Source organism: Anomaloglossus baeobatrachus, chromosome 1 (assembly GCF_048569485.1).
Source record: "Anomaloglossus baeobatrachus isolate aAnoBae1 chromosome 1, aAnoBae1.hap1, whole genome shotgun sequence".
Taxonomy (NCBI): Eukaryota; Metazoa; Chordata; class Amphibia; order Anura; family Aromobatidae; genus Anomaloglossus; species Anomaloglossus baeobatrachus.
This window is the reverse complement of record NC_134353.1, coordinates 338,500,197-338,513,518: the sequence shown is the minus strand read 5'-3', so window position 1 is coordinate 338,513,518 and position 13,322 is coordinate 338,500,197. Positions and strand designations below refer to the sequence as shown.

Here is a 13,322-nt window from a genome sequence, read left to right as displayed (position 1 = left end):
TGCTTTGAACTGTGTAATGGCTGTGTCTGACCGTACAGGGACATGGTCTGAACATGAAAAATCTCCAGGCCAGGGGAGGAAGAATAAGTGATTATACAGACATCATAGGATCACAACTGCTGTTTTCTGAGCGTTTAAAAAATACAAGTAGGGAAATGTTTTACCTTACAGAAAGAATCGGTTGGGAACCCATGCTATCCTGTCTGTATACTCTTTTGTTTCCTCCACAGCCCAGGAGCTGATATATGATCAAACCATGTCCCTGTATGGTCACACACATCCAGTAGATAGCAGGAACGCACATACTGAAAAAATATATAAACGCAACACTTTTTCGTTTTTGCTCCCATTTTTCATGCGCTGAACTCCAAAGTTCTAAGACTTTTTCTATGTACACAAAAGCCCCCTTTTTTCCCCCTCAAATATTGATCACAGATTTTTCTAAATCTGTGCTAGTGAGCTACTCTGTTACAGAGATAATCCACCCACCTCAGAGGTGTGGCATCTCAAGATGCGGTTTAGACCACATGATTATTGTACAGATGTGAATTAGTCTGGCCACAATAAACGGCCACTCTAAAATGTGCAATTTTACAGTATTGGGGAGGTCCGGGTGGTTCAGAAAGCTAGTCAGTATCTGGTGTGACCACAATTTGCAAGTCTGCCATCTGTTCTGGACAGTGAGAAACGGGATTCATCCGTGAAGAGAACACCTCTCCAACGTGCCAGATGACATCGACTGTGTGAGCATTTGCCCACTCAAGTTGGTTACGACACTTAGTGGACCCCGATGGGGATGACTAGCATTTTGTTGAGCTTCCCTGAGACTGGGTTTGACAGTTTGTGCAGAAATGTTTTGGTTATGCAAACTGATTCTTGCAGGAACTCTACGGTGGCTGGTCTCAGAGGATCTTGGAGGTGAAGATGCTGAATGTTGAGTTCCTGGGCTGGTGTGGTTACATGTGATTTGCGGTTGTGAGACTGTTGGTTGTATTGGCAAACTCTCTGAAATGCTTTTGAAGGCGGCTTATGGTAGACAAACGAAGATTCAGTTCACGGGCAACAGCTCTGGTGGATATTCCTGCAGTGAGCATGCCAATTGTATGCTCCCTCAAAACTTGTGACATTTGTGGCATTGTGTCATGTGATAAAGCTGCACATTTTAGAGTGGCCTTTAAGGCTATGTGCGCACGTTGCGTCGTGTCCCTGCAGAAATTTCTGCAGGGATTTGACAGCACATGTGTGTGCCGCCCCCTTGCCAGCCGCCGGCACTGCTCAGATCCGGGGCCTACGGTACGGCTCGAGGGGCTCCCCGGACCCGGGGCTCTCGCGGACACTCCGAATAAAAAGGGGGACGTATTTGTACGGGATTGATTGTAGATTGTCTGTGACGCCACCAACGGTGTGTGGTGAGGTGGGACACCACCGCTGCTGTAGTGGGATACCCGAGGGGGATGGAATGGCAGCCGGATGTTAACCCCTCCGTGGGTAGGGATGGTTGCCCCGCGGCCCAGTGTCTCTGTGCAGGGTTTGGCGACGGCAGGGGCTCGCACGCCCAGATGGACCAGGGGACAGTTGGTTACTCACTATTGAATGAATCACACGAGTCTTTTGGTAAACCAAGGTGCTGGTGGCCGGCCGCCGCGGCTGGTTGTACTCTGGTCCGCTCTCCCGGGGTGGTGGTCGCTGTCCTGTCCTCTGCACTGTTTATGTGCCTAAGGAGCCGTGCCCGTCTGACGCTGATCCATGGGATCTATGGGCCCTGGCAGTTGCCCTATCCCTCTCTGTGGGTGATTATCTACTTTTCGGGTCTTAGGTTGGGACAGGACCTATAATCCTGCCCTCAATCGGTTAATTAGCTAGGCCGCTGGTTTCAGTCCTGGCTTCAGGGTCCGTGTACCCCCTCTGTGCACGGTTTCCGGTCGGGTCTCCGGTGTTGGTACCGGTGGGCTCCAGCCTTTCTCCGGTCCTCCTCGGATCTGCTGAGCCATCTTCCCGTCTCCTGTTGATGGCTAGGTGGCAGACGGTGGTCTCCATCAACAGGAGACGGGAAGATGGCTCGGCAGATCCGAGGAGGACCGGAGAAGGGCTGGAGCCCACCGGTACCAACACCGGAGACCCGACCGGAAACCGTGCACAGAGGGGGTACACGGACCCTGAAGCCAGGACTGAAACCAGCGGCCTAGCTAATTAACCCTGGCACCATTCAACTTGAACTTCCTATGCTGGAGCTACACCTAGCTCCAGCCCACCCTCCTCTCAACTTGAACTACATACTTATTCTGCTTGTTTTCCCTCCCTGGGCTGTCTAGACCCCTAGGTGGGCGTTTCCTAACCGCCTGGTCCCGCCCACTGGTGTGCCTGTCTTGCCCTAAGGGGGGGGTAACTACGGTTTCAGGTCAGCTGTGTGTTACCTAGGTGAGGGAAGGTGTTATGCGGGGGCCTATGTGTGACTACTTGGTTTTGCCAGGGCGTCACATGTGTGCTGCAAATCGCTGCAGAAACACTGTATAATGGATGCAATGTTTCTGCAGAAAAAAAGCCGATTTCATGTGCTCTGGATGCAGCCTCTCCTATAGACAGAGTGGGAGCTGCATCCAAAGCGCACGGAATACTTGACATGTTACTTTTTAGAACGCAGCAATTTAGAACAAAATTTTGGCATCCAAATATCTGCGTTCAAACAAGCAACATGCGGATGGATTATGTACAATCTTCATAGATTGTGCTGGGGACGCAGGACGCATGCATTTACGCTGCGGTGCAATACGCAGCGTAAATGCATGAATTTCGGCAACATGCGCACACAGGCTTATTGTGGCCAGCCTAAGGCACACCTGTGCAATCATCATGCTGTCTACTCATCATTTTCATATGCCATACCTTTGAGGTGGATAGATTTATCTTGGCAAAGTAGAAATACCTACGAATACAGAATTAGACAATTAGTGAACAATATTTGAGAGAAAAATGCCTTTTGTGTACATAGATCTTTTGAGTTCAGCTCATGAAAAATGAGAGCAAATTCAAGACTTTTTCTAAGTGTTATGTTTCTATTTTTGTTCCTTTTTATATATATTATCACAACAAAGGAACATTTTTTTTTAAACCCATCCAATTGTAGAACTTATTGTTCCAAGACCTATGGATTAATATGTACTTTGTTCATGGGATAACCCCTTTAAAAATAAAGTGACCCTAAACCCCAGACATTCCTGATCCAAATCAAAGACTGTATCAGGACACAATAAATCTATACATTCTATATTTAGATAATAAATCGCCTGTAGAAGACTTTTTTTGCTTGTTTTATGTAGGTACCACAGTTTTTGTAGTCACAAGTAGTTCATTATTAGCAGAATATGTAACCACCTTCAGCTTCAACTCTGCCTGAATGTTATGTAAACCCTTAGTGATTCTGTATGACTATATTCATTAAAACTCATTAGCCCTTCTTGTAGTATGTGGCCCTACGTTACACCACGGGATTGTTTATTATGCCAACTGTGACTGTGGTGTGTACAGAATAGACACATCCAGATGGGTGTAATATGTCTATCTTTAAAGAAGCAACCAACTATGTTTTGTCAATCTGTCACTATGCCACACTAAAGATGTTACCAATGGACAAGATTTTATGGCTTTTATTAAACTTTTTTATTTTTCTTCTTTGTTTTTTTACAGGTCAGGACGCTGTTTGTTAGTGGATTGCCATTAGACATAAAGCCACGAGAGCTGTACTTATTATTCAGGCCATTTAAGGTAATTGTCACCTTTATAAGCATCATTTATAAGAATGATTGTATTATACTGCAATTTATTTTTTTACCTTGTTAAAATGCCATGAATTTTATTTTTTATGTTCATTGTTATGTGGTTTTAACAAGCTTTTTTTCTCCCAAGAAAAGTTTATAGACAGATGACTGTGAAAAAGTATACCAAAAGCATGCTGCCTTTTAAAATAAAACACACACACACACACACACACACACACACACACACACACACACACACACACACACACACACACACATTCATAGATACACATACACACACACACATACATAGATACACATACACACACACACACACACACATATACATAGATACACACATACACATAGATACACACACACACACACACACACATACATAGATACACATACACACACACATACATAGATACACATACACACACACACACATATACATAGATACACACATAGATACACACACACACATATACATAGATACATACACACGCGCGCGCACACACATACACACACATAGATACACACACACATATACATAGATACACATACACACACACACACATATACATAGATACACACACACACATACACATATACATAGATACACACACAAACACACACACATATATACATACAAACACACATACATACACACACATATATACATAGATACACACACATACACATAGATACACATACACACACACACACACACACATATACATAGATACACACACACATATACATAGATACATACACACATACATATACATAGATACATACACACACACACACACACATATATATATACACACACATATATACATAGATACATACACACACACACACACACACACACACATATATACATAGATACACACACACACATACACATATACATAGATACACACACACACACACAAAGTCACAAAATAATACATTGTTTTTAGTGTATAACTTATTTTCCTGTACCAAAAATCCTAGGAAAAACTGATGTACAGCGGGACTGAAAAATTCTAATTTTAAAATCTTAATGGAGAACATTTGTAAAAAAATTGTTATTTTGACATGGGTTTTCAAAGTAAGCATCATCAGGTCTAAAATATCGATTTTAAATGTATATGATTTATATTGTGAAATCTGACAGATAAAGCTTTCTATGGCTCCATAGAACTTTAGAACCGTAATACACAGCACTTAAATTTCTATTTGTACCTCATATGCCTCCAGTTTGACTGCTTTATGGGAGAATCTGTCCATAATACTTAGCTCTAGAGTGTAAATTAGTTTCTCTATAAGGCTCCTTATTTTCTCTTATTAGAGGGGGGATTTTCAGATGCATGTTCATTTAGATCATATAATTTTTTTTATTTTTACTTTCCATTTAAAAAAAAAAAAAAATTGAAGCAAAAATTAAAAGAATGTGTTCATAATGTAACATTTCAAGCAGCTTAAATAACTTAACCACCTTTCACTGGACTTTTTTATTTAAACGTAGTCCCTCCTCCAGATACTGCTACACCACCATTCTTGAACATTTTTTTCCTTTTTCCCTCGTGACCCTTTGTTCCAAAGTTATTTTCCCCATTAATATATAGCACACAATATGAACATTTTTTTTCTAATGAAGTGGGTGTATACCATTGATCATCTGTGGGTATTTTCTTATTTGCTTCCAACACTGGCCAATCAAAACATGGCCATGTTGTAGAGGGGATAAAGCACACACCCACAGAGAAGGTCACCTCCACACCCTAGCTCAGCATGTTCTTACTAGCATTCGCTATATTTCTACTACTGGAGTGCCAAAGCACAAAAGAAAAACAACACAGTGCATCACCTGTAACACAGGAAGGTCAGTGCCCTGGCTCTTCATAGCTCTAGCACTCCATTAGCAGGGGGATACAGCAACTGTGAAGTTCTCAGCCTGGTCACGTGAAACAAATCTCATCACAGGAGAAAATGCTGTGACCTTCTCTGTGAGTGTTTGCCTTTTACCTCTCTACAATGAAGCCATGTTTTGATTGGCCAGTGTCATTAAATGGAAAAAGTAAATACACACAGAAGTTCTGTGGTATACGCCCAGTTGGCTGAAGGAAATATTTGCATATTAGGCCCTCTTTATTACCTGGGAGCATAACTTTGAAATAGAGGAATACAGAAAAAAATGGTTCCAGAATCAGTGGAGCACAAACAGTTAGGACTCACTGTGTTTAAAGTTTAAAAATCCAGTGAAAGGTCCTCTTTAATGAGTGGATCATTTTTTACTTTCAGTTGATGGCATCTTTCAAGTCTATATCTCTCCAAAGACATTATTAACTTTAAAATTAGTCTATCTAGACAAAGAATCTAAATATAGATCAGGTCATTCTCATTAGCCGAGTAAAAGTCTGTACGGCTCGGGTAGGCAGATTGACTGACTGTATATTGTCTCGAATTTGGATATACAATTCCTCTTAAGGGGGCTTTACACGCAAAGACATCGCTAACGAGATGTCATGGGGACACGGAATTCGTGACGCACATCCGGCCTCGTTAGCGACGTTGTTGCGTGTGACACATATGAGCGACCGCTAACGATCAAAAATGAGCGACCGCTAACTATCAAAAATGCTCAACTAATCGTTGATCATTGACACGTCGTTCAAATCCCAAATATCGTTGATGGTGCTGGATGCAGGTTGTTCATCGTTCCTGAGGCAGCACACATCGCTATGTGTGACACCCCAGGAACGACGAACAACAGCGTACCTGCGTCCTCCGTCAACGAGCTGGGCATGACTTTCATGCGGCAGCTCTCCGCCCCCCCCGCTTCAATTGGACGCCTACCGTGTGACGTCGCTGTGACGCCGCACCAACCACCCCCTTAGAAAAGAGGCAGTTCGCCGGCCACAGCGACGTCGTTATGCAAGTAAGTATGTGTGACGGGTTCTAGCGATATTGTGCGCCATGGGCAGCGATTTGCCCGTGACGCACAAACGATGGGGGCGGGTGCTTTCACGAGCGACATCGCTAGCAATGTCGCTGCGTGTAAAGCAGCCTTTAAGCTGTGGCCAGTCATCTGTAGATTCTCTCATGTGAGGGAATCAGATCGATTATGCTAATGACACTCTCATCAGAGTTTAAAGGCCACGTCACACTAAGCAACATCGCTAGCAACATCGCTGCTAAGGAACAACTTTTGTGACGTTGCTAGCGATGCTGCTGTGTGTGACATCCAGCAACAACCTGGCCCCTGCTGTGAGGTCGCTGGTTGTTGCTGGATGTCCTGGGCCATTTTTTAGTTGTTGCTCTCCCGCTGTGAAGCACACATCGCTGTGTGTGACAGCGACAGAGCAACAACTAAATGTGCAGGCAGCAGGAGCCGGCTTCTGCGGACGCTGGTAACCACAGTAAACATCGGGTAACCAAGAAGCCCTTACCTTGGTTACCCGATGTTTACCTTCGTTACCAGCGTCCGCCGCTCTCAGCTGTCAGTGCCGGCTCCTGTTCTCTGCACACGTAGCTGGAGTACACATGGGGTAATTAACCCGATGTGTACTGTGGCTAGGAGTGCAGAGAACAGGAGCCGGCACTGACAGCTGAGAGCGGCGGACGCTGGTAACGAAGGTAAATATCGGGTAACCAAGGGAAGGGCTTCTTGATTACCCGATTGTCATGATTGACTTCTGGCTCAGCTGGAGCTGAGCCTTTTTTTTAGTTTCACTTCTGATGCAAGTCACGTTAGGGGTTAATCCTTTCTGCCTTGTTCTGGAGGTCAGGCTGCTTTATTAGGGCACTGTTTCTCTTGGACTTCGCCAGTGATACTTCTGGCTCTGCTGTGTTCTGCTCTTGAGTGACCTGTTGTCTGCCCTGCCCCTTCCTGACCTCCGTGTTCACCTGACCTGTTAACCTCCTCTGTTGTCTGTTTCCATCAGTGTCTCTCCCGCTGTCTCCCTGTTCGTTCCTTATCTGTTTACCTTTATTCTGTCTTGTCTTCCCACTCCCCCTCGCTTCTAGGCTCTGATTTCCCGGCTACTGACTATTTGCTTCCTTCTGACTACGTTTAGACTTTGCCCTTGTGTACTTACAAGACCTCATGTTGTGACACGGCTTTCTGACGATTCTACTGCCATCTGGTGGGCTTGACTAGTATTACCTCTGCTAGGGAATTCCCTGCTCATATGTTTCCTCCACTTTTACGCCCCCTAGTGGTTTACCAGCTAACTACCTTCTCAGATAGTTTCAGGAATCCTCTCAGTCCCACATTACTGCGCTGTACTGCTATTGTACATCTTAGAGTACAGCGTGACACCGATGTTTACTGTGGTTACCAGCGTCTGCAGAAGCCGGCTCCTGCTGCCTGCACACGTAGCAGAGTACACATCGGGTAATTAACCCAATGTGTACTGTGGCTAGGTGTGCAGGGAGCCAGCGCTAAGTGGTGTGCGCTGGTAACCAAGGTAAATATCGGGTTGGTTACCCGATATTTACCTTAGTTACCAAGCGCAGCATCGCTTCCACGCGGCGCTGGGGGCTGGTCACGAGTTGCTGGTGAGATCTGCCTGTGTGACAGCTCACCAGCAACCCGTGTAGCGACGCTCCAGCGATCCCTGCCAGGTCAGGTTGCTGGTGGGATCGCTGGAGCGTCGCTTAGTGTGACATCTCACCAGCGACCTCCTAGCAACTTACCAGCGATCCCTATCAGGTTGTATCGTTGTTGGGATCGCTGGTAAGTTGTTTAGTGTGACTGGGCCTTAATCAAAGTATCAAGTTAGTGTGATTCAATTCTTTGAGATGAGGTAATCGGAGGACACTGTCAGGAGGAGGACAACATTTCTCCATATGCTCCAGTCTATAAAATTCAAGTACAGTCTGTTTTCCACGCACCCACAGACTTGATTTTGAAAAAATAAAGAATAAAAATTCTTTAGCAATGCCAGCTTCCCAGTAATATATTTTCACTTTGCAAGAGATAGTTCATTGTGCTGCTCTGCGACAGAAAAAGGCAGGAGTCCTTGCCAACATCAAAGTATAATGAAAAAGCAGTATACAGCGAGCCAGTAGATGTAAAATATAAAATTTAGTATTTTATTTTGAAAAATTATTTTTAAAAATCTATAAATTCCATTCTCTTACAGGTAGAAGTGAAAATGTATAGTCCACTAGGAATAAACGCATTTCGGCTTCGCCTTCTTCACAGTCTTGAAGCCAAAACGTGTCTCCTGTTTATCTCTAGTGGACTATACATTTTCACTTCTGCCATTTATTACCTGTAAGAGAATGGAATGTATAGATTTTTAAGAATAATTTTTCACAATAAAATACTAAATTTTATCTTTTAAATCTACTGGCACATTGGATACTGCTTTTTCATTAAACAAACTTGATTTGGGTGTGCGTCGTCTGATTTGCACTGCCGCTCGACGCATGTTGTGCTTTTTTTTTCTCATGCCAATTTGGCACTACCGGATAGTATAACACAAATCCGAGTGCTATCTGATAAATCATCAGAGTGCACTCATCCAAGTTATACACTCGTGTGAGCGAACACTAAAAGATATTCTTTGCATCCCAATCGGTTAACCTCATTAATTTTCCCAATAAATTCCTTTATATATTTACTCCTAGGGGGATTGGTCTGTATCCAATGGGCTGCTATTGTTTTTTCCTCACGTAGTATAATATTTATGGAGTCTCCAGTGAAGTTTTCTTTATTTAGATCCCTCAGTTATCCCCCAATTATTTATTGTTAATCGGATAGCATTCAAATCAATGTTATTCCATTGGGCAGTGCTGATGACGTTTTTGGTTATACAGAGCCACAGGATAGCGTCCAATTATTACGGATACATTAGAATTCTGTAGTAGGGAAAACTATAAATGGTCCTGTAAATGATTAATAGCGGCTGAGTAAAAACTAAAAAACTGATTGTACACGGACAGCACAGGGATGACAAGTAAGAAATATATCGTACCATGTTTTGGGATGAAAAGAGGACCAAGTTTTTTATATGCACGTGCAACCCTGGACTTGCTCATAATCTTTAGTGGGAACTGTCGAATGTAAGCCTCTATCAATTGTCTATATATTATATATTTAAGATCACTGCCTTTACCTTGCAATGGTCAGCCATATAAGTGTGTGAATCACTTAGTATAGGACTTCCCCCTGTTCTAAGCCACAAACTAGGGAGCAATGTCTCAAAACACCAAAAGTCACAAACTTTTGGTGAAATTGACTTGCATAAACATTTTGTGAAATTTCAAGCTGCTATGCCTAGTGTAAACTGCTTGATGAATTGTCTCCTATATTTAAAAAAATAAATAAATAAAATAAAAATAGATAAACAAATAATAATAAGATATAGATATAGATATATATATATATATATATATATATATATATATATATATATATATATATCTCTATAAGTACAGACCAAAAGTTTGGACACCCTTTTATATATATATATATATATATATATATATATATATAAAAGGAACAGTTGCACACTGCAAAACCACAATAAGTTCTACCTAATAAATATTTTTTGAGGTATTTAGAATAATTAAAATGGCCATTGTAATACCAGCCCAGCTGAAGCTGCCAGGGGCTAGAGTGCAAATCCAGCAAACAGAGCATCACTAGGGCTCTTCTCCACTTGCGATTTCTATGTGCGAATGCGATCCGATAAGAAATCGGATCGCACTAGCACCAGTGTTAATCAATGAGGCCGTGTCCTCTTGCTAAATTTTTAATGGCACAACTCGTGCTCTCAATGAGATTGCAGCATGCTGCGATTTGCACCGAGTCTCAGTTCTCGCACCCCCATGCAATCCTATGGGAGCGAGAAAAAAATCAGAATACGGGTGGCATGCGCATGTCATATAGATAGCATATGCATGTCACACGGATCCTTGACACTTGCATTAAGCGTCGGACTGGCTATCTCCAGTAATACCAGTCCTGACTGCGGTTACATGCACTGAACTCCAGAGCTGTCACCTGAGCTCCGGAGTGCAGCCAGAACAGCAAGCGCCGAGTGATTGATTCCCCGGCGATTGCTGTTCAGTTCAGCACAGCTACAGACGGACCAGACTGATCTCTGGAGCTCAGGTGACAGCTCCGGAGTTCAGTGCAGGTTACCGCAGCCAGGACTGGTATTACTGGAGATTCCTCCGGTAGCCAGTCCACCGCTGCTTGCATAACGCTCGCATGTCATACGGATGCTATGTGAGGAAAAAAACACACACCGTACGCAGACCACATGCAGATCATACACAGGACACTCGACTCGCATTTGTAGCCGAGTGTCACTGTGAATTTTTAAATGCAAGTGGAGAAGAGCCCTTACATGCAATATACAATGAAAACAGAATGAAAACAGGGGTTTCCTTGCCGGTTTCCCACGCTGGTACTAACCTGACTTCAAACTTGACTGGCAGCACCTTTACAAATGTGAACAGGTGCGTATCTGTACGTGATGTGAAATATATGAAAAAAAATCACATCACGTACAGATACGCACCTGTTCACATTAGTAAAGGTGCTGCCAGTCCAGTTTGAAGTTAGGTTAGTACCAGCATCTTCCAGGTTTAGGCCATTGCTGACCTATCCAAAATATCAGATTAATCGGAGTCCATCTGTAACACAGAGGCTAGGGATGAAACATGCAGTGAAGACGACTCAGTGGTGACTTCAACAGATTTTATTGTGCGGGAACAGGGAAATGGAAGCAAGTTGGGTAAACAATGGACAAAGAAGACATAGGAAGCAAAAGAAACAATGGCCACGTTTCACAGTTACTCGACTGAGCAAGTATGTCCTAACACTAAGGATTATTTGAAATTATCCTAATTTAGCAATAACTCAATCCTGGTCCTTTTGCCAGAGAAACATCTAGGCTCAGTGCCACTCCTGATGATTCCCTTGCAGACAACATGGGCCTGCTCTGCCATATGTCCATTCCCCTGATGGTCTTAGCATCAACTCTGTCTTCCCACTGCCAGCCCAGCCTTTTAGATTTGGTAACTTTGCCACAATGTGGTCACCTGAATAGGCATAGTCTTCCAACTCTTCTCTCGAGGAAACTCATTCCTGACAGGTTGGTTCCTAGAAACCCTGGTCCTCTGGCAGATGACAATGTTGGTGCACAAATGCCATGGGGCGCTGAATCTGAGTATCTTCTTGCTGCCCTCTTATAAATCTTCCCCCCACTGACCTGAATGAGACAATGCTGGAATGTAGCTGCTCATTGAGATGATGTAACAATACAGAGGCTGCAGCACTCACCCAAGCCTTTCTGCCCTTCACACAGCTAATTACTAAAGGGGGAAAAGGTCAGAACCTCTCATTAATATCTGCGGCCAATCCCAAGGATAAGCCAACAAGTGTTTGATCCTGGAAAACCCTTTTAACAAGAAGCACTTCTTATTGCACAGAATAATGAGAATGGTGACGGGAGTACCGAGTTTAATGTGTGATATCAAAAGGAAAAGGAAAACGGCTTTGATCTCCTGGATAACTACAATGTTATTTAGTAACTAAAGATGATGGCTACTTCCATGACAGATCTCTACTGATGCTGACAAAGTATGGCCCTGACATGGTATATACAGTAAATTGTATGTTCAAATAGATAAAGAAGTGAAATGTTTTTTTGCAACATCAATATCCACTTTATTCCCAAATGACTATTTTTTTATTATAATAATCTTTTTTCCAGTATACCATTCTCAAGCTACGCTAAGTGCATATTTATATATATATTTATTTTTACCTACTTTCATTTTCATGATGCTTCATTTGAGAATCCCAAATACATACTGGTATACTCAAATGAGATGTCATGAAGGGCAGTGCCGCAGCTGTAGTCAGTGCCGCAGCCTCTGCTCCTTCCTGAAACAAAACGTCATCTGTAATGTCCGTTTCAGTGGCTGGGATATTCCTGGCTTTAATGAGCATGCATCGGTTGTTAATTGCAACGTATGCTCAGTAGGAGCACCCTGCTCACAGTGCAATACTACTTGTAATGCACAGTGGCAGTGCGCTCCCACGCCAGCTCTGATGAGTTACGAACCAGCAAGAGAGCGCACTGTCACTGTGCATTATAAGGAGGGACTCTGTGACCAGACGCCAGCCCCACCCTTGAAAGTGACATCACTGTAACTTAATTTTCTCCCTGTAGTCACACTTCCAGTAACTCACTGTAACATGATTTCAATGCCATCTACCTGCAGATGACCATTATATCTACAGGTAAATGGCATTTTTGTAGCTGACTGGTTCCCTTTAAATGGTATTCTGTTGATGACATGCCATTGTAGGTTATGTTTTGCAGACTTCCATCATTGGTATACCCAAAATGATGAACTACTTCTATTAGGAATTACAAAATGGCACTTCCATTTTCAAACCTATATAATAAAAAATTCACACTCTTACAATATGTATTATTGTTTTTTGTTTTTACAGGGCTATGAAGGCTCTTTAATAAAACTTACATCAAAGCAGGTAAGAAAATATAATTTCATTAACCTTTATGTATACATTATGAGGCAGGTACT

General features: G+C 42.9%; 1 protein-coding gene across 2 annotated transcripts in view; it reads left to right on the top strand.

The window, feature by feature from the left end:
• The window catches only part of RBPMS (RNA binding protein, mRNA processing factor), a 302,866-nt gene that overhangs the window by 115,891 nt on the left and 173,653 nt on the right, over positions 1–13,322 (top strand). For both annotated transcript variants that reach the window (XR_012754410.1, XM_075352295.1), the window contains exons 2-3: positions 3,685–3,762; positions 13,231–13,269. Coding sequence is in view for 1 of the 2 variants with exons in the window: in XM_075352295.1 (XP_075208410.1) it covers positions 3,685–3,762; positions 13,231–13,269 (117 nt within the window). In the remaining variant the exon portion in view is untranslated. The remainder of the gene's footprint in view (positions 1–3,684; positions 3,763–13,230; positions 13,270–13,322) is intronic.